This window comes from Pleurodeles waltl, chromosome 11, assembly GCF_031143425.1.
Source record: "Pleurodeles waltl isolate 20211129_DDA chromosome 11, aPleWal1.hap1.20221129, whole genome shotgun sequence".
Taxonomy (NCBI): domain Eukaryota; kingdom Metazoa; phylum Chordata; class Amphibia; order Caudata; family Salamandridae; genus Pleurodeles; species Pleurodeles waltl.
The window spans coordinates 865,286,607-865,308,952 of NC_090450.1; the positions used below are offsets into that span (position 1 = coordinate 865,286,607).

A 22,346-nucleotide genomic window follows, 5' to 3' on the forward strand; every position below is an offset into this window, starting at 1 on the left:
GACCCTGCCCCCAGCCTTGGGAGCCCAGCCTCAGGGTCAGAAATCCCATAGGTGCTTCCTGCATTGTTTGCCACTCCTTAAAGATTAGTTTAAAATGTGTAAAAATTTAATTTATCTTTTGCATGTAAACACACCTCTTGAATTAATATTTAACAATTACCCAAGCAAGGGCATTCTTTATGAGAAAGGATGCTACATAGAAACCCTTGGATAAATCAGATTAAAACTGCTAAGGACAAGCCACCAGAGTATTTTCCTTATGTAGTGCCACAGAAAGGCTGGTGGACAAACTAACAGGTGGGGCACTACAACTAGATGCATCCCTTAGTGCGAATGGTAAAAGACCAAGGCTGGATCTTGGATGGTAGAGTAGTCATCCTACTTTGCAGTTGGCTGTCAAGCATACCAGCCACTTAGCACCAATAGCCTTTTTATCCCATTGATTGGCAGCTGGGTTTATATTCTAGCCTGGCTCCTGTCACAATGGAAAGTAACATTTGGTCTAGCTCAGACAACCCACAGACTCACTGAACCCATGTTCAGTTAGGACAAGTGACATTGGAATTCTGGCTACAGCAAAAATCAAGGAATAAGGACAGAAAAGAAAGTAAACCACCACAGGATCTGCACAAATGTAACACACCGGAGTCCCAGAAAGCTGGACTATAAAAATAGTTGGAGAAAGACTCTGCAAGCTGGAAGCAGAAATGAAATAAAGCACAGGAAGAACAAAAGGCAGTTCAGAACTACTAAAAAATCTTTAATTGAGGACCAGTCCCAAGCGTGATACAAGAACAGAATAAAACCAAGGAATAGGGATATTACTTGGTGACCCAGGACCTTGACATGCAGAATTGTGCCTTATTGAAATAAGCTTTTTTGACTGATTAACTGTGCATAGTGGGGTTAGTTTGTAAGAGGGGAGACAACAAAAGGAATACAGGAAATCGAGGACATGGCTGGGAGTGGCTGTAAAATCATTATTTAATTTGAATCCATGCTTGTCCGAACTCAGCACTGGCCCTTAATATTGAGAACAACGACTTTATGAGTTGCAAGGGAGGCAAGCCACTTTTAATCATTGTAAATGTTTTTTTGGCAGTACCTCAGCATAGTATCAAGATGTAACTTTACAATGCAGCAGGTCTTACTATGGCATGACTTAACTGATACAAGCGCTGCCTCCCATTTATAGATGATGAATTCAGCTATGAAAGCGCCAGTTTCAGCTTGTACAGTCTGAGCATGAAAACTTTCAACTTTACCCATGTGGTCCCCCTAACCAGCTGAGTAGAGTTGCAGAGCTTTCATAAATTCTTGACCACCCGCAGGCTTCCTAAAGCCCAGACTTAGGAGCTGATTTAGAGTTTAGCAGACCGGTTACTCCGTCACAAATGTGACTGATATCCCGTCCCCTGTATTATGATCTCCACAGGCTATTATAGGATCATAATACGGCAGATGGGCTATCCGTCACGTTTGTGACAAAGTAACTCCATATGTCAAACGCTAAATCAGGCCCCCAGTCCAGAGTGTGAATGCCATGTGCCAAGTTCAAGCAGCAAGAGGCGTGCCACAAGCACGCCTAAGCAACACCCAACTTTATCTATCCCACATGCCCATCACCAAAGAGGGGGCACACCAGTAGCAGTCAGATGGAAAAGCCCAGTTCCTACTGACTCCTGTAGTGAAACAGTAAAGTGGCTTACTCAGGAAGACACCTAGCTAAGAGTGCATATAGCATGCACCAGTAAGGTCTGCACACCCTACACAGGTACTATTCACATTCTGAACAGTTCAGTTCTCCTCTGCTACTTTCTGCCTACCTTCACTATATCTGCACATTCCAACTACTAAGAGGTATACATTAAAAACCATTTGACATTGGAGGAAAGTTTTTAGATGCAACAGTTTCCATTAAAATGCATCAAAAATGGATGTGGATCATCTATGTGCGATGCTACATTCTTGGTCTGGTTGTCTGGTTTTACCTTCCATATTTTCCAAAGTCATTAATATACAGCTTTCTTACAGCACAGAATGATTGATGTGTTTGATTTGCAGATACCAGTTGCATAGAGGGGTGGAAGTGACAGAGGAGAAGGTACAAGTAAAACCTCTTCTACAGCAAAATGCTCAGCAATTACAGTCCCTCCTCTTTAGTATTAAAACCTGTGTATGCCGCCACCAGCACCTGTAGGTCTGTTCGGCTTAACCATCCTTCTGGACTCACAGCACTTGACACTAAAGACTGTGGCTAGTGCCACAACAGCAATGGCTTCATTGTAAGTAGGAGGAGGCAGTGCCTGCCTAAGAAATATTTTGAGCTCTGGTGCTTTTTTTAAAATTTATTTTTTTATTAAACAAATTAAGCACTGAGGAGACTGTATGATATATATCGCAACTCAAAGCAAATTAAAATGTCCCGCTCAAAGGTGGAAACAGGAGACCGGCAATACAGAGGTCACTACTGCAACCTCCACTGTTATAGAACATTAATCTCACTGAACAACTTGCAACAGAGTCAAAATAGTGAATGTATTTTTATGCTTACTAACAAACAGAAAGGTGAACTAATGCAACTACACAGAGCTTCAGCACATCAATGCTAAAATGCCTCTCTGTTTCTGTAATGCCAAGAAGCAATTATGTTCTGAGGTGCATGCTTTTACAAATAAACAAACAACACTAGCTGAAAAAGATGTACAGTATTTTGTATCTATGTAAAATACATAATTAACACAAAGTTGAAATTGGCCCCACATCAGAAATGTCATGTCATGGCTGACACGTATCCGTTCTAAATGTTTCATGCTGGGGCCCATAAATGTGTCTTTAGCCAGTTTTCTAAATCAAATCAAATATGTAAATTATGGAAAGCCAATTACATACACATTTTATACAGGAGCACTGTGTTCTAAATCCTGACACTCACAAACTGTGTCAAGTAATATCCTTTAAGTACTTATGTTGGATCTATTCCCTCTCCTCAAATAGTTCATAGTTTACAGATATGTTATAGTATATCTTTGACAAGAGTCCTATAAGTCTTTATGATGTTCCTGTGTCCTCCTCAAAGACAGCTTGTCCTTTAGTTATGTCATACTAGGTCTTTGGGCAGTCCTCCAATTCCAGACTGCATGGTATTTTGTCTTTGTCCAGAGTCCTATAAATCCTACAATAGCTCTATTCTTCCCCACATGCAGGCCACACAGTCTGTAGTTCTGTAATATATCACTGCCCATGTTCCTGTGTCGAATCACAGATGCATGGCCTGTCGTTATGTCACAGATTCTACAAACTATCATGAGAACAAGCCCATGCTGAAAGCTGCGACAGGGCACTATTCCATGCTTCAGAAGCAATTGTTGCATACAGTAAAACAGCACTGATGACATGCAATAACTAAGTTGACTCAAATGCAAAAGCGAAGACCTCACCTGCAATAAGCCTTAATTTCATATCAACATCGAATCCCTGCAGGGTCGAAATACTTTCTCACAAAATACTTTCTCAAATTCCATATGAAATCACATAATCAGGGGAGGTTTCTTTCATGAATTCTGACTATTTTGAATTAGAGTTTATGAAAACTTAGAAATGTTGAAACATTAATTTGTTTATACCACAGAACATTTTACATTAGGAGTGTCATACGTGTTTTTTTTTTTTTTTAAATACCATAAGTTGTATAGTAATGATCAATACAACTGCAGTGCCATACGTGACTTTAAAAAAAATACCATGTCATATAATCATCAATAAGGATCGATAATATTAAATGTGATATTAAAAAAAAAAAAAAGGTCAACAACAATTTACCTTTTGATTTTCTACATCTTTGTGACCTTTGTCTGGTTGGGCTGCTTCAAAATTTTCACCGTCTTTTTCTAGTGATTTCTCAGACTTTATTTCAGTGGCCGGTCCTGATTTTAAAAACCTACAGTAAAGAACACCATTACTGTGCTGGTATTAAGTGTGCGCATCATTTAACGACAACATTTTGTTTAAAAAAAAAAAAAAAAAAGATGAATTACAAATTTAAAGGAATAACCAAAACTGCCAGATGCAAACACTGCTAAATTCGCAATAGTACTCCAGTTAGTCGAAAGTCAGTTTTTCCACCCAGTGAAAAGCTCCTCCTAGTCTGCGCTGTGAACTTCCGCCTTCAACTCCAACACACAGTCTTCAAAAGCTATATATGTTTTTTATTTCTCTCCTCTCTCTTTGTAATTAGAATTAGAGGGATTGTCAATATTGTTGTATCAATGTAAAGGTTCATTAGTTATGTATTTAGCTACCCTTCCTATTGAAAATCACAGGTTATGCCAGCATAGTAGAAACTGAAGAACTGGTCTGTGGAATTTTAAGGTGAAGGACTACTAAGGGATGTGCCATCTCTCATAGGATTCAAGGAATCTTAAGTCACAAAATATTTTATTAGAATCATGGAGGTCACTATTATTCAATCCCCTGAATAATTGTGACTGTTTTTTTTTCCTACTAGCCTTGGGGTTCAAGTTGTAGATAACTCGTTGGTGTTGAGTATTAAGACATGTACATTTCCTCAGTTAGTTCAGAGACGTATTGCCTTCAAACAGATTGGTAAATGATCAACCAAGAAAAACGACATGGGAAATGAGAACCTTAAGTAGTATCGTGCTTAATGAGTATAAATTAGGGGCAGGCTTTATGGTCGATTAAAATGCATGGTTTGGTTTTAGACCAGGATCATAACGCCCATCGGCCATTTCAAACCCTTCTCTCACCCTAAAGGAAATCTTAATTTGGAGCACGGTTTTGTTCCGACCAAGTAGTTTGTTGTATATTGTAAAATTGTTTATAGTTTGTTTATAAAAATACTTGGACATCGAGGTGATGAGCTTTAGCTGCTCCTTATCTGTTTTTGAATCACTGGACCTTTTATTCTCTTCACTTCACGATTCTCCATATTCTTAAACATAAAAAGAAAATGAAAGTGTACTGAAAGGCAGGAGAAGCCGTTTCTGCCTCAGGCTTCCAACACTGCCAACCTGGTAACCCATTGTTGTTTAACCTGGTTTATATTTAAAAAAAAGCTGAGTAAAGTTAGGCCAAGGCCCATCATAATGTAGTGGGTGACTGGCCAGCAGTCAGTGTCATATCTGTAAGAGCATGTCTATTGACTTACCATTAATGCTCTTGTCTTCATAAAATAATCTCAAAATCTGCATGGTAGATGGGAAGACTGACCTTGCTTGTGTCAGACTGGTGGTCTTCCATGGCACAGACAACCTACACTGTCCTGGAAGAGATCTACTGATGGCTAATAGAAAGGTGAAAAAGACAGGAACCTGGTCAGGTCATGACTCATGGTAGGCTACAGCGGGTCTGCTGAAGGGTGGCAGGGAAAAAAGGTAAACCAGATAGGAGTCAAGGCTGTGGCAGGTCAGCCTGCTCAACTGAGTGACCCCTGATGGCCCACTGCTATGAGGCAAAGTGACAGACTTCAAATCACTTGGATTGATTAATGAAGGCAATTCTCCAAATGCTGGAACCCAACACTGATTTCTACTGAGTTTTTTATTGATTCAATACACTTCCTAATCAGTTACTCACTTGTCAAGTTGCTACTCTGGGTATTGCACTTGCTTAGTGACAGTTTATTTCCTTGCTGGAAGTAACACAAACAAGCAAGGGAATACTATTTTTTTTATATTTCCAGAAGCATCAGAGGTATTCACAAATTGATTTAATTTTCTACTTTCATCAAAGTCCTTGCGGAGGGATTGCTAATGTGTCATCTGGCCTTATGATTCTCAGACCGCCACCTGGTGGTTTTAAGAATTTGGGAGTAAAGGGAGTAGTAAGCACTGATTTCATAATAAAGTCTTAATGGTTAATCTAAAATGTATTGCTGAAAAGGAGAACAACATAGCAAAAAACAAGGAACTTAATTTACAAGAATGTACCGAAATGCAGGATTGCTTTACAAATTTGTTGTTACAACATATGTTATTGGGAAATACAGATATGTAAGAAAATGGGTTAGTGAACATCATCCTTAGTAACAAGTGGTAAGTCTGCTGGTGTGGGGTGGATTTCCCATAGAATCAGTTTTCTAAATCGAGAAGGAACTTGATAGATGATGAAAAAAGAGATGTTGGTTGTTGCAGTTCCTCTTTTACTGTTAATAATGGAAATATAGTTTTAGTGCAACAACAGAATGAGAGGTTAAACTCAGTAATGTTACTATAACTTTGAGATGGCACTGTTGTCATAACTAGTTAAAGGAGGATTTGAAATAGTTGTCTGTAGATCATACACCCTCAGATAAAATGGTAACAAACAAATCAACTGAATTTAACAACAAACATGAAAGTAATGTATCTACTTCTGTATGTAAGCACATATCCTCTAAAACTAACAATAATTAAGCATAAAAACAAAATACATTTAGAAAATATTTTTGCAGCATTATATTGCAAGGAGACGCAAATGGAAATCATAGGGTAGCTGATAAAGCTAATCACCTATTCACAATGCCCAATACACATTTTTTGAGCTACACTGTTTTCCCTAACTGATGTAACCACTAAACAATCAAGTGCATAATTCAATGGCAAGCAATAGGACAACAATTAAATTAAGCAACATTGTTGTTTCGTATCAATACAGAAAAGATGGAAATATAGAGCTGTGTCTTCACTACATGAAAGCCTTTAACTGGAGGAAATGCTGTTTTGTGGTCAGAATGTACCACTGTGGGCTTAGGGGTTAGGCAGGGTATTAAGGATTAGAAATTGAGCTGTGGTTACAACATTTGTGGTAATTGTCTGTTACCAGAATAAATATGAGAAATACTTTACACAGGAATTTCCCCTTTTAAAAAGGTGGAAGTTTCAGAAAGCAGCACTGGGCACATAATACATAGAAAATTACATGGTCCACTAGCATAGTTGCTTAGTTTCCTGAAAATAGTCGGGCACATTTGCTTCACAAGGATTATGATGTAAAGTAGATCCAAATGTGGTGTTTAAAGATGAAGATGTGCACAATCCTTAGCCACATATTACAACAATGGATGTGAGGTTGGGACAGCTTCTGTATTATTGGAAACAACAATTTAGAAAAATGCATACTGGTAATTACTCGGGTCACACCATAATCCATCATTATTTAGCAAACCATGCCATGTGGGTCCCATGCCATCGGTTTTACTGGAACCCAGCTATATCTGGCTGATGAGTTCATAACTAAGGAGAAACCAGTCCTCGGTTGCCTGCATACCCATTCTGTGAGAACCTGGCTAGCCAGATCGGGCTGGACTGTTCCAACTTGAGTAGGGTCAAGATTGATTTGAATATGACTGGGTCCAGACTGGTCTGCAACTAGTTGCACTGGTGTCCAAAGTGACGATGGACTGGGATGCAGCCCGAGTAATTACCAGTGGCCGTGATTAATTCAAGTATTATATCCATCACTTTTTTGTATACTTTAGTTACACACAAAAAACCAGTTGCATGGTAAATTCTTTAATTTTGAGTATGCATAGCAAAGAGGCCTAAGCAGATTCAATGGGACAAGTAGGGATGTAGCAAGTAAACAAATGTTTAACAGCCAGGGACCATTACTGTTCCCCACTTTGAAACATATACACAATTTATTAAACTTAGCATATTTGTAGATTCAAAACCAGTGTCAAAATTTTAAATGCCTAGATATGGGGGTCGGACAGCAAAGATTAAGCAGAAGCCTTGCTTCAGCATTCAGAACCTATTATAAGGAATGGATAGCAACTACAGGAGACCCTGAGTTTAGAACATAAAGTGTAGACAATCAACTGAATGATGTTTTAGATGAAAGAAGCAGGTGGGTAACACCTTAGCAAACTGGAGTTGAAAGAAAGTTTGTTATTGAAATAAATTCTTAGGATGTTTTTCTCAAGTAGAGGGATAAGGACAACGGCCCTGAAATTCTGGAGACAAGGCAGCAGAGCAGATTTTGGAGGAGCTTGCATAACTACTACCTTCATTTTGACTACATTAAGCTTCAGACAATTGTTGCTTACCAATGCTGAAACTTCAAAAAGGCAGGAGAAAAAGTTATGATGAGCGAACTCTGGGTTCCCATCTAATTTTAGAATCAAATTAGTGTCTGCTGCATAACCTATGCAGGATGAACGAGTTACTTACCTTCGGTAGCGCCTTTTCTGGTGGATACACTAGCTATTTGTGGATTCCTCCCTCACTGAATTTTCCCCCTACGCCAGCTTTTGACGGAAATTTTCTTCCTAGCTTCTGCACGTCTCAGGACGTCACAATTGCCCACGCGACGGCGTCCGACGTCATACAGGCAATAAGAGGTCCTCGCCGACGTGCCAACGTCATTACCAACATTTGTTACGTGCCTCTGAGACGAATAGGCAATTGAAACAAATATTTATACAACAATAATATAACAAATAGATAAAAACATCAGCTCAAAAATGTCAATACGCAAAATTATATACATAAATATATACACTATATATGAAAGCCATAAACTACCAAGAGGAGCTCACCCAAGGATAATTTGGTAAGACCAGACAGGCAACGGGGAGGCGGGAGGGACCTTGAGGAATCCACAGGTAGCTAGTGTATCCACCAGAAAAGGCGCTACCGAAGGTAAGTAACTCGTTCTTCTGATGGATGCAACTACTTCTGGATTCCTCACTCATTGAATAGAGTCCCAAAGCAGTACAGCACTCAGTGGAGGGTGCCTGAATGGTCAAACCAAGAAATCCTGCAGCACCGACCGTGCAAAATGGCCATCCCTCCTAACCTCCGAATCCAAGCAGTAATGCTTTGCAAAAGTGTGGAGGGATGACCAAGTTGTGGCTTTGCAGATGTCAACCACAGAAACACCCCTAGCCGAGGCCGAAGAAGTCGACTTCGCTCTGGTGGAATGAGCTCTTATTCCATCAGGGTTTTTTTTCTTTGCCAGAGAATAACACAGCTTAATGCAAAAAATGACCCACCTGGAGAGTGTTCTCTTGTGGACTGTCCTTCCTCTCCTCTTTCCCACGTACCCGATGAAGAGTTGATTCTCCAATCTAAACTCTTTTGTTCTGTCCACGAAGAAGCTTAGCGCTCTTCTCGGGTCTAAACGATGCAACCTTTCTTCCTCTTTCGAAGGATGAGGCGGAGGATAAAAAGAGGAGAGTCTGACCCAAATGGAAGGGTCAAACAACCTTCGGCAAGAAAGCAGCCTTGGTCCTCAACACCAACTTGTCTACATAGAAGGATGTATACGGGGGTTTAACAGAAAGAGCCTGCAGCTCACTCACTCACTAGCTGAAGTAATTGCAACAAGGAAAACAGTCTTCAAAACAAATAACCTTATGGGGCAAGAATGCATTGGCTCAAACGGTGAGCCGATAAGAAACGTTAAGACTACATTTTAATCCCACTGAGGCATAATGAAAGGAGTGGGAGGAAACTTATTAATGAGGCCTTTTAAAAATCTTAATACTAAAGGAGATTTAAATAAGGTTGGTCTGGAAGACACAGAAAGGCTGACAGAGCCGACAAATAGCCCTTGATTGTAGCCACTGCACAACCCCTCTGTGCCAGGGACAACGCAAAAGACAAGGCATCTGATAAGTGGGCACGTAAGGGATCAATTTGCCTCTCTCCACACCAACCCACAAATTTAGCCCACCTGCTAGCGTAGATAGATTTAGTGGAGTGTCACCTGGCCGATAAAATAACATCCGCTACCTCAGGTGGGAGAGAAAAGGAACTCAGGTTGCCCCGTTCAATCTCCAGGCATGAAGGTGCAGGCTCTGGAGGTGGGGGTGTAAAACCTGCTCTGCGATTGCGAGAGGAGGTCTGCCCTGTGAGGGAGATGGAGCGGGGGGCACAGAGAGAGTTGGAGAAGATCTGAATACCATACCCTCCTTGGCCAATCCGGAGCTATTAATATGACTTGGGCTCGATCTTGGCAAATTTTCCTCAGAACCTGAGGAATCAAAGGTATGGGGGGGAAACGCGTAGAGCAACTGGTTGCACCAGGACATCTGAAACGCGTCCCCCAACGTTCCTTGCACCGGATACTGGAGGCTGCAGAACAACGGGCAGTGCGTGTTCTCCCGAGTGGCAAAAAGATCTACCCGAGGGATTCCCCACATCTGGAAGATTTGCCGGACTAGATCTGGATGAAGACGCCACTCGTGATTGTCGAGAAGTGCCGACTGAGTCTGTCCGCACGCACGTTCACGACTCCGGCCAGATGGTTTGCTACCAAGCAAATCAGATGGTCCCTTGCCCAGGACCATAGTCGCGGAGCTTCTCTGCAGAGAAGGTACGACCCTACTCCTCCCTGTTTGTTTATATACCACATCGCGGTAGTATTGTCCATCAGGACCTGAACCGACTGACCGCGAAGGGAAGGGAGGAAGGCCTTGAGAGCCAGACGTATTGCCCGCAACTCTAACAGATTTATATGAAACATCTGTTCCACTGGAGACCAATGACCTTTGACCTCCAGGTCTCCAGGTCTCCCAGATGAGCTCCCCACCCTAGAGTGGAAGCATCCGTTATTACTGTGGTCACCGTCGGAGGCTGTGAGAACGGCCTTCCTTGGGAAAGATTGCCGTCCCACCAACCCACCATCTTAGATCCACTGCAGCGTCCCTGGAGATCTTTACCGATCCCTAGAGATCTCCTTTGTGCTGAGACCACTGCTTTCTGAGGCACCACTGAAGAGCCCTCATGTGCCAGCGAGCGTGAGTGACCAACAGAATGCAAGAAGCAAACAGACCGAGCAGACGTAGGACCTTGAGGACTGGAATGACCGCTCCACTTTGAAACATTGGAACCAACGCCTGAATGTCCTGAATACGCTGAGGCGGAGGAAAGGCGCGATTCAATGTTGTATCCACGACTGCCACTATGAACAGGAGGCGCGGAGAGGGCTCCAGGTGAGATTTGGGCACGTTCACCGAAAAACCCAGGTCGAACAACAACTGGGTTGTCGACTGCAGGTGACGTAGCACAAGCTCCGGAGACTTGGCTTTGATCAACCAATCGCCCAGGTAAGGAAATATTGCTATCCCCTTCCTTCTGAGCTCTGCTGCAACCACCGCCATCACCTTTGTGAAGACTCGAGGTGCTGAAGTAAGACCAAATGGAAGGACCGCAAACTGATAGTGCTGCGATCCCACCACAAACTGGAGATACTTCCAGTGCGACTTAAGTATCGGGATATGAAAGTAAGCATCCTGCAAGTCGACAGATACCATCCAATCTCCTTCGTTCAACGCCAAAAGCACCTGAGCCAAGGTCAGCATCTTGAACTTTTCCTGTTTGAGGAACCAATTCAAAATCCTCAGGTCCAGGATTGGCCTCAACCAACCATCCTTCTTGGGGATCAGGAAGTATCTTGAGTAACAACCCTGACCCCTCTCCTGCTCTGGAACCAACTCCACTGCACCCTTTGAAAGGAGGACTAGAACCTCCTGTCTAGTAACAGGAGATGCTCTTCTGAACAGTAGGATGGGCGGGGCGGGATGGGGAGAGGAAACTCTCGAAAGGGAAGGGCATAGCCGTTCAGCACAATGCTGGTGACCCAGGAGTCTGATGTTATATCCTCCCACTTGTGGAGAAAGTTTAATAACCTCCCCCCTACAGGAGTGGTATGTGAAGGAATTGGTGGAAGACTAAGGCTGCTTCCCATGCTGCACCCCTCCAGAGGAAGAGGCAGAGTGCTGCTGGGCAGCTCCTCTGGTTCGGACCCTACCCCTCCCACTGTATGATCTATAGGGGAGAGCAGTGGCAGGTTGCTGTTGAAATCTGCCCTAAAAGGAGAAGGATGAGCCACAACCAAACCCCCTAAATCTTCTGAACAGTCTTGAAGAAGCAGAAGAGGAGGCCTGCAAGCCTAATGACTTCGCCGTGGCCCTACTCTCCTTAAATCTCTCAAGGGCAGAGTACGCCTTGGATCCAAAAAGTTTATCCCCATCAAAGGGAAGATCCAGCAGGGCTGACTGGACGTCAGATGAAAATCCAGAGGAACGAAGCCAGGCCTGTCTCCTCGTAGCAACAGCAGTGCCCATAGCCCTGGCCACAGAATCAGTAGTGTCCAAACCCGACTGAACCGACTGGATTACTTGGGTTGCCGCAGCTTGAGCATCTGAAACCAGACTCAACACCTCCTGCGGCACCTCCGTATGGGACGACTTTATCTCTTCCATTAGGGTGTAGATGTATCTGCCCAAAATGCATGTGGCATTAGTAGACTTGAGAGCCATACTGCATGATGAGAAAGCTTTCTTGGAATATTGGTCCATTTACTTTGAGTCTCTGTCCGAAGGCACCCCCGGAAAAGAGCCTGGGGCAGTCCGAGATGAACATGAAGCCTGAACCACCAGGCTCTCTGGGGTCGGGTGCCTAGACAAAAAGCCTGGATCCGCAGGAGCTACACGATACCTGCGTGCCACTGATCTATTAACAGCCGAAGATGACACCGGCTTCTTCCAGATCTCTAAAATTGGCTCTAACAGAGCCTCATTAAATGGCAGAAGTGGCTCCGCAACCGTTGAAGCAGGATGTAACACCTCAGTCAATATATTGGGTATAGATTCAGACACCGGCAAGGGAAGGTCCAAAAAGTCAGCTGCTTTCCTTATTACAGAGTGGAATGAAGCAGCCTCCTCTGTATATTCTCCAGGAGATGTTAAGTCCCATTCCGGAGAGGTGTCCAAGCCACTTGCCGTATCCAAACCCTGGAGATCTCCCAGAGGTTCTTCAATCTCCCTTTCCTCCAGGGCCTGCTTCTGATACTCCTGCTCCTCAAGGAGGCGAAGAGCAAGCCTTCTTGAATGTAGCCTGGCTTCAATTCTTGGTGTCGACAGGGCGTCAGCCGACGTCGATGCCGGACGCGATCCTCGGATCCGTCTGACGCCGGATCCATCAGCGCCGTGGACTTCTTCGGCGCCGTATGAGGCAAAGGATGAACAGGAGAACTCTCCAGCGCCGGACCAGCAGATCTAATCGGCGTCACAGGCTGTGAAGTCGACACCAAAGGAACCGGCGCCGAGCCAGCACCTCCCATTGGAAGGAAGGGCATGAAAGGTGCCGGTCGTAAAGGAGCTGGAGCACCCATATTGAAGGCCAATGGCCCCGAAGGACCAGCCGGTCCACCAACTGGAGCCATTTGCTGAAAAATGGCAAACATCGCATTTAAAAATGCGGAACTGTCAGCTCCTGGGGCCGGGAAAGCCGGATACTGCGGAGCCTGGGCTCGAGGTGACATCGGCGCTGGCCCCGGCATCTGAGAAGCCGGTGAGAACTCCTGACGTTGAGGAACCTCAAAAACAGATGGTGCAGGGTTTAAAACCCGACTTTCGTTGAGACATGCTTTCTTTTCAAAGAAAGAAACAGCAACAGTAACTGTAACTACGCAGAGTAGACACAGTAGCTCCCTCAAAGAATAACCATCGTTAGAAGGCACGGAAAAAAGGGAACCGACGTCGGCGAAGACCTCTTACTGCCTGTATGACGTCAGATGGCGTCGCGTGTGCAATTGTGACGTCCTCGTCGATGTGCAGAAGCTAGGAAGAAAATGTCCGTCGAAAGCTGACGCAGGGGGAAAATTCAATGAGTGAGGAATCCACAGGTAGTTGTATCCATCAGAAACATGTTTTATGAAAACTATTCTCATTTAAGAGAAATTAGGAAAATAATTATATTACACAATAAAACTGATGCAAAATAAACAAGTGCATTAATTGTGAGGATTTAAAAAATAAGCAGTTAATTAGTCTATAAATAAATCTAACAGTTGTGTGCGACTACCGTAATCAAATCAAGTAAGATACAATGAATTATCTTTCCAGCGAAATCCCTACACATGGTTCACATAAGGACCTTAGCAGCAAGCTGGTGCAGGGGTACGGATATCTATGGTCACAAACCGAACTGCACATTACAAATACAGTAGGACACCAATGCAAATCTTAAAAACTATTCCTTTCAACAATGTCCTCAGAAACGCTTCAATGCAGCTCAAACATTGGAATTTACAACATATATAACGCCAGAAAAAAAGAGAAAACATTTCCAAATTTAAGAATATTAAATGTAAACATTTATTTAAAAAAATTCAAAACCTTTGTCAATTTTTTAAAAAGAAATTATTTTAGCACTGTGGATTGCTGAACATATGGCCCAGTTCAATCATGCTCAGTAACGCAGCAGGGCTCAATCTGAAAACAAAAGCACAAAGGCACATATTTTTTCTTAGGAGCCTGCCGCCCTGCTGCAAAACACTGATGCAGAGTAGCAAAGCTGTCTAGTCTTGATTGCACTTGATGCTGCTTTCTTCCTCCACCCTAAATTTTATTTATTTCTCACTCTTATGAGTTTGTTTCCATCCCTGCGTTCTCTCTCTGCCACTCTTCCCCCTTCTTTACTCCGTTTCTTTCTTTTCCTCTGTGTCAAAGAAAGATGAGTGACGCACACTTATGTGTGGCAGTTCTGCAAGGCGTAGCGGGATATTACGCACAAAGAACCATTTTTCTGCCCACGTAGCAAAATGTACCCTTGAGCTCATGTTTTCATCAGGCAGAGTGCGTTATGCCAACACTCCACTGCAGTGATGGAGGTCACTCTACTTAACAGAATAAACTTCCACTATCCCTACTCCTGCAAGAAGGAGAATTCTCAGAGGTCCTCAACAGATGGTGGCACTGTCCACAAGACCCAATACATGACGCCGATGTACTGCCTCATTCACAACACCCAATGGGAACACCAAGAAAAGTTAGTCTTGTTTTGAACGATGTTTGTTCTGACTCTACTAGATTTGTATGCCTGAAATAGATTACACATCTGACAAAGGTAGGGGTCAGCTTCATTTGTATTGCATGCAACTAGTTTGCACGGGGCCAGTCCTCTTGCAAATGAAACTCTACTTGCAGGCTGTGAATACGACTGTATGCTGCATCAATGGGGAAATCCAACCAACACCTGAGCATACTAGCCTCTCCAGCTAACTTTCTACAATAGGTGCTAATCCTTCGGCTTCTACTGGCAGTGCGGTAGAGTCCTAATCTGAAGCTACAAATACAAAGATTGATTCCTTTGCTATCCTAAGAACACACAGATTTCATTAAAATTCTCATTACTTAGATATTCAGCTGTATTACCTACGATTGACCTATTGATTAATGAAGTCCGTTCTCAAAGAATAGTAAGCAAGTTAGCACCTACGAATTAAAACCAAAACTGCAAAACAGTCCTCCTTCGGTACTTACAGTTTAGTCAAATCTGCAGAAAGCGGTCGTGACTGAAATGAACGCCGTGTACTCCCAGGTTTCTGAACTGCATTTTCTGCAGTTAACTCTTGAATTCGCTGTTGAATGCTTATGTTACCTTTTTCTTTCTCGTTTTGTACTTCTGGGAAAGCTGGAGACGTGCCACTAACCGAATAAAGCTGACTGATGCGATTTTTGATTGTGCCACCTGGAGTGAGATTTTCTTCTTTCTTCAAGCTTTCAGTGGATTGTGTAGTAAGCATTAAAGGACCATTTTCTCTTTGATCCACCAATACCCCTTCTTGTTTGTTGCTTTTAATAATCTTAGTTTTGTCAGAGGTTCGATATAAAAATGGCGTATCTGTTTCATTATTGTTTTTAATATTGGTGTCAGTTATGTTGCACACCTTGAATTTATGAATAGTGTTCATTAAAGGTGAGATGTTATTCATGTCAAAGCTTTGCTCAGATGATTGAATATTGTCACCCTGATCCTCAGTGGGGGAATCAGGTTTATAAAATTCAACCTGTACAGAATCTTTGACAGAACTGTGTCCTCCATCTTCCTTTTTAGGCAAAATTTCATTTTCATTATCAAATACGCATGTTTCGGAAGCGTTCAAAGATGTTTCATTTTCTTTGCTTTCATTTGATACAGAAACCAACTGCCCCACAGACATACTTTCCCATTTTGAAGATGTGTCAATGGATGAAGGTCTGGACTTTTGAATTAATACTTTAGCTGAGCTACCCTCACAAGTTTCTGCACCTTTGTGTTGTACCTTATTCAGTTTTTGATTTAAAGATACTGGTCTTTGTCGACGTATTGGCGTGACTCGAGAAGATGGCTCTATTTCAGTGGCAAAATGTTTTGAAAAACCTTTTGATTTTTCATCTGAGGAAAACGCAACTTTATTAATCACCAGACCTTCTGAGCTATATTGTCCTGCATTTAAAAAGCTAGTAAAATCCTTCTGAAGAGAGCTCTCATTTTCAGAACTCAGTAAATGCTTTGAAACGTCCTCAAATGCATGGTGTGGTTGCCATTGTTTTTTGTGCAAAGGATATGTGGCTTTTCGTTCATCTTTAAGTTCTTGAGTCAGATGTAATGATTTGGAACGGGAAATTCCAGTAAGATTCTTATTTGGTTCTGCCATGAAATAAGATGAATGTTTTGTGGTAGATAGCCCATATGTGTTTTTGCCCTCATCTTCCAAGGTGGTATCCTTTCCAATAGTGCGGTCAGATCCCTGCAATTCATCATTGGCTTGTTTCTGTTCTGCAGGCTTCGCAGGCCGCCATGATTTCAGCAGGGGATACAGTTTTGAAGTTACAATTGGTTTTTTAACTCCAGCAAATTCAGAAGGCTCCTTCTTACAAAATGGTTTTGGTGAAAGTATTGGTTTTATTTCAGATGCAGACTTCGATGATGTAAAATTCTTCCCAAATGTACGGTTTTCTCTTACAATCACCGAATTTGGTGAACTTGACAAGTCACTTGCCTCATTACTTGAATCTGACAGAGGACTTAAGCAGGTTCTTAATGATTCTCCTTCATTTGCAAGGTGATCTCTTTCAGCTAGATTTGCGATGGTCATATGACCAGACTGGATTTCTAACTTTGTAGCCATCATCATACTTAATCATCCTTCAGAAATCCAGTAGGCCAACATTCGACCTGGAAAAATATACATTCAAAATAAATGAGAGACTGTGGTTATGTAAAATCAAGTAAAATTAATAACTAAGCTTTTTTTAAAGCGTGGGTGATACCTGAGACGTTACGTTACTCAATGCAAACAGAAACAGTTTTTATTGCAAAAAGCTTCAGAGCACTCACTGTGCAAGATAATTCAAGTATACACAAGTATTGTTAATCCTCTGTAAAGGTCCACAACAGAAAAATACTTTTAGTTTACAATCTCAATGTTTTGCAGTTCTCTATGCACTATTTTACACAACAAATACTAGTAACACAACTAAGGTAAATTCATGATGAAATTAAAATTAAGAGGAATGAACTACACTTCAAATCCGAAACCTGTATAGAGGGCATGCACAAAAAAAAGACTGTCTTAACTTTACTAGGTATTCATCCATTCATATGTAATTCAGACACAGCACAATGATTCCTAGCAGAGACATTCTTCAACTCTGTAGGGGTAGGTGTTCTATAGAGAGACTGGTGAAATGGAGGTGGCTGTTGCAGCGTGATGGAATGCTATGGATGACAGTCATGTGGAAGAGCAAACAAGAAGAAATGAAAATGGAAGCAGGCAAGCACAAGGGCGCTGATGTGATGTAGGAAGCCATAAGTACACTCATGCAACAGACACAGTGAAAAAAAAACAACGGGAAAGTGAAGAAATAGTATATAGCAGTACATTATGGAAAGGAAGAAGCTCTGTCTCAGACAGACCTATGAATAAGATAATTTAAAACTTCAGCCTCCACACCCTCCTGTAAAATAGTAAATATTGAGGGGAAAAAAACAGAATGACTGAATGTCCAAGCTACTTCTTGATGTATGTCATTTTGGCAACCATCCTGCAGTTGTACTTAGTCACTAATAATACAATTAGTACTGTAAATAAACATAAGTGAAAATATTGCTCACAGAAAAAGCATGTGGACTACAGTGTCAAGCATTACTACTTGTAGGAAATGGCACTTTTTGCAGAGTTATCCCCACACTATTTGCATTCTTCCTCCTATTTTTTCTGATTTATTTTTGCTGGTTTATTGTCTCTGTGCACTTTATCCGCTGCAGATCAGTGCTAAAGTGCAAGTGCTCCAGATGTAAGGTGTATTGGTGATTGGTTTACCCATAATTAGCATATTTGACTTACTGCTAAGTCCCTATTAAAGCCCAGAGCCTGGAAATCAAATGCTACTAGTGGGCCTGTAGCACCGATTGTTACCCCCACATAAGTAGTCCTGTAAACATGTCTCAGACCTATCACTGCAGTGTCTGTGAGTGCAGTCTTGCACTGCCAAAACAACCTGGCAAGTGTACCCGCTTGCCAGGTCCAAACCCTCCTTTTTACTACATGAAAGTCACCCCAAGGTAGGCCCTAGGTAGAACCCCTGGGCAGGGTGCAATGTATGTTAAAGGTGGGACATGTACTGATGTGTTTTACAAGTCCCGACAGTGAAATACTGCCAAATTCGGTTTTCACTGTTGCAAGGCCTCTCTCTCTTAAAGGTTAACATGGGGACTGCCTTTAATTATCTTAAGTGCAGCTTCCCATTGGGAGTGAATGGAGATATGGAGTTTGGGGTCTCTGAACTCACAATTTAAAAATACACATTTTGGTTAAGTTGGTGTTTAGATTGTCAGTAAAAAAAATGCCACTTTTAGAAAGTGTGCTTTTTCTTTCCTAAAGCATTCTGTGCCTCTGCCTGCTTGTGTGTTCCACGTCTGGGTTAGACCGACAGTTGGGCTGCTGTGAATTCCCTCTAAAAAGTGACACAAAGGGAGCTGGGGTGTAGCCTGCATTCTCCTGGCCTAGATTGGGGAGGGAGGAGCTGACAGTTACACCTGAAAGAGCTATTCCTGTCCTCACACAATGCAGTCTCCGATCCCATGGTGTGTGTGTGTATTCAGGCCTGGGCAAGGCAGGATCTTGTGAACCCCAGAGATTTTCCTTTGAAGTTTGCCTACTTCAAAGGCAGAAAGGGGTATACGTAGTGGACCCAAAACCCCAGACTTTTAGAACACTTCTGGATCAAGAGGAACCTCTGCCAAGGAGAACAGCTGAAGAGTTGGAGGAGGAATACTGCCCCTTGGCTGTGTGTGCTTTGCTGGGCTGGTCTGCAGTTGCGGCTTCTGCCTTAATGGGGACAAAGACTGAACTTTGCTGTGTATCCTGCTTGTGAAGTTTCTCCAATGGCTTGAAGCAGAGCTTGCCTCCTGTTGGAAGTCTCAGGGATATCAAAGACTTCGGCTTCATCTGCCTACAGCACTGGGAACTGTGTGTTTTGTGCTGCAACAAAAGAAAACCCAAGCAACGTCGTCAATGACGCTACTGACTGCACCATGACCTGGTTAAGTCACACGGAGCCAGGCCTCACATCGCACCGCAACCCTGGTCTCACAGACACTGCCACCTGATACCGTCACCGAGCTGTTGTTTGTACCCTGACCTGTGGGCCCACACTCCCCATCGCCATGCTCACACCACAGCCTTGGCATTCCAAAGAAGCTCCACACTGACACTGATGCAGCTGCCTGCACCGTGGTCTGTGGACACAACTCGTGAGGTACACGGAGCACCGTAATGTCCCACACCGCAGCCCCGGTCCATCAATGCCATAAACTCCAGCATCATCAACAGACGCTCCGGTCTGCACCAGGACCCATGGATGCCACACAGAGCCCACCCGCATCGTACTTGGGCCTACTGGCGACAGCACTTCAGCAACTCTGCCTGCACTGTGACCTCGAGACACCACACATCATACCGCCAAACTTCACACAGCAGACCTGGTCTCACCAACACCGCAGGGTGTCATCACCGAGCCGCTGCCTACACTGTGGCCTGTGGGCACTGCATGTCGCATTTGCACTGCAGCCCTGACGCCATCCATGCCAGTGCTCCCAATTTCCTCATCAGCCCGGAATTCACTTTGCAACAGGTGTGACTTCAAGGGCCCAACAACCCCCGCACTGACCTCAGGAACAGACGTCTGCGACATCACACTCCAGATCTCATCGTGAGAATCACAACACCCTATATTTCCAAGGTACTCTTTGTGGGTCTTCCCGACACCGTCGCTAAGCCTACGACGCCGCGGCCAGCCTGGCCTGTTCAATTTGTTGTTCACGATGCCATAATAGCCTCAGACAGAGCTATCGACTTCAAGAAACTATATCTCTTAGTCCATTCTTGCAAAATTCATATCTTTATTACTGTATGTTGGATTCTTCTCGTTTTGATCTTCTTTTACAAAGATAAATATTGGCTATTATTCTAAAACCGGTGTGGTGTTGTTTTGTAGTGTTTTCACTGTATTACTGTGTGTTATGTGCAAATGTTTTACACATTGATTCTGAGATAAGCCTGACTGCCAGTACCAAGCTACCAAGGGGGTGAGCAGGGGGTTATCTGAGCTGGGTATCTCCCTTATCCTGACTAGACTGAGGGTCCCGACTTGGACAAGGTGCAAACCATCTGCCAACTAGAGACCCCATTTCTAACACTACTGAACAAGTATGAGTGAAAGAAATTGTAGCTAAGTGTTTTGTACATTAATTTAAAAAAATGTTTTGTTGACCACTCTCACGCATAATATTGCATTAAGCAACATAGCTTGCATCTGCATGTAAAATACATATATGCTTAAAAGTTTGCTTTCAATCACATCACGGCAGGACTTTGACTTTTAAAACTTATTAAATGCAAATATATGAATTGTTTCTAGTTTCTGCACTACTGTGGTCTGCTGATGTCTTATTATGATCTGTTGTGCAAATGCATAGATAAGTTTGCCAAGAAAGAAAACAAGGAAAGGAAGTTTATTTATCTTATGATGTAACCCACACTGGGAAGTGCTCTGAGCCACAATATTCATATGAATGCGATAAAATATATAATACAATGCAAAATATCGCACCTGAAGAAGTATCACTGTGGATGCTATTCTATCACAACAGCTGGTTTCTTTCAACAGGTTCCATAGTGAAATCAAATTATGTTTTTAACATTGGAAGAACAACTGTCATAAAGGAACCTGGGTTAAAACAATGAAAATATAGAGCCCCCAGCATCTCTAGTTGTCCATTTTAAAGCACAGAGGTCCAATTTATCTTTATCCACTATGCAATGCTACTTATGCACCTTTTTAACAGCTTTTAATCAAGTAATACAACAACTGCTAGAATGCATCTACTAAACCCAGACTGGATGAGTTAATCATAGATGGAATTGAGAGAATATGTTTTTAATCCTCTCCCATGCCATAACAGGGCACCAAAGGGCAACCCAAAAGGACCCCTACAAAGTTGACAAAACTAATTTGAGGGAGATACTTATGTTATAGACTAAACATCCTTAGTGGGTCAGGAGGGTGGAGGAAGGGCAGGGTTGCAGGTATTCCCATGGTAGAAGTTTTTCAACTGATTTTCAACCAGGAGCATGTCAAACGTTGGTAAGATATACTTCAATGATTCATTTTAAAGTTCTGTAGAAAAATTTGCACTTTATGAACATGCCTCATAAGGTTTTACACCTATTTTCTGAAAACGGAGGCAGTTGGAATCTCTTTCACAATGACACACTAGGACATGTTATGATAAATGGAGCATTTCCATGCATAGTGGGCGGGAGACATTGGTCAGAATTAGATATGATTTAAAGACCTTTTGATGGTGGTGGGGCGGATGGAAAGGGAATTGGGAGTTTCCAATAAGAATTAAGGAAACGTTTTGATACATGGTGCATTTTAAAATACTTGGCAAGTGCCACAGGTGAGACAGCAGATTACTTCAAATGCTACTTTACCATGCCTGAAAGGGGGGGTTAACTTTTCCATCTCAGTTAATTTTACAAAACGTTTGTGGGAAGTGGAGTACTTATAAAACACACTGACATCTAACTTTATGTTATGGCACAATGCCTGCTGAGGACACCTTCATATAAATCAATGAAAATTAAATTTAGTTTACAAGATCAGTCAATCATAATGGTTGTACGTTTTTCTGAGGTCCAAATCCACAATTGTGTCTCTATAGCTATTTTAAAGTCTGATTCTTGTTAAACAAATAGCAGCCTTTGGAACATTCCCACCACTGTAGTATGGCAGCTAGCTCCAAATAATTTCCTAATAAAAAAAAGTAATTCACAGCCCACCAATTACAGATTTATTGCTATATTGGAAACTTAAGGCAAGATGTTGGCCAAGCATCTGTTGGAAGTTTTGACAGCCTGAGTTGAAGATAAGACATTACCTCCCCTAATTTAGAAACCAATTCCAGGATGGATGATGAAAATGTTTTTTACAGTATTGCTGTGGTCATAAAACGCATGTTTCTGAACCCAAACTTTAAGCACGATATGTTCTATACAAC

The 22,346-nt window shown here is 42.4% G+C and overlaps 1 protein-coding gene across 6 annotated transcripts in view; it reads right to left on the reverse strand.

Moving 5' to 3' along the window:
- Positions 1-22,346, reverse strand: part of KIAA1671 (KIAA1671 ortholog) — a 650,892-nt gene that overhangs the window by 469,455 nt on the left and 159,091 nt on the right. For all 6 annotated transcript variants that reach the window (XM_069214707.1, XM_069214708.1, XM_069214709.1 and 3 more), the window contains 2 exons: positions 15,278-16,955; positions 3,823-3,940 (listed from right to left, as the gene is read on the reverse strand). In XM_069214707.1, coding sequence (XP_069070808.1) covers positions 3,823-3,940; positions 15,278-16,914 — 1,755 coding nt within the window. In that variant the 5' untranslated portion in view covers positions 16,915-16,955. The remainder of the gene's footprint in view (positions 1-3,822; positions 3,941-15,277; positions 16,956-22,346) is intronic.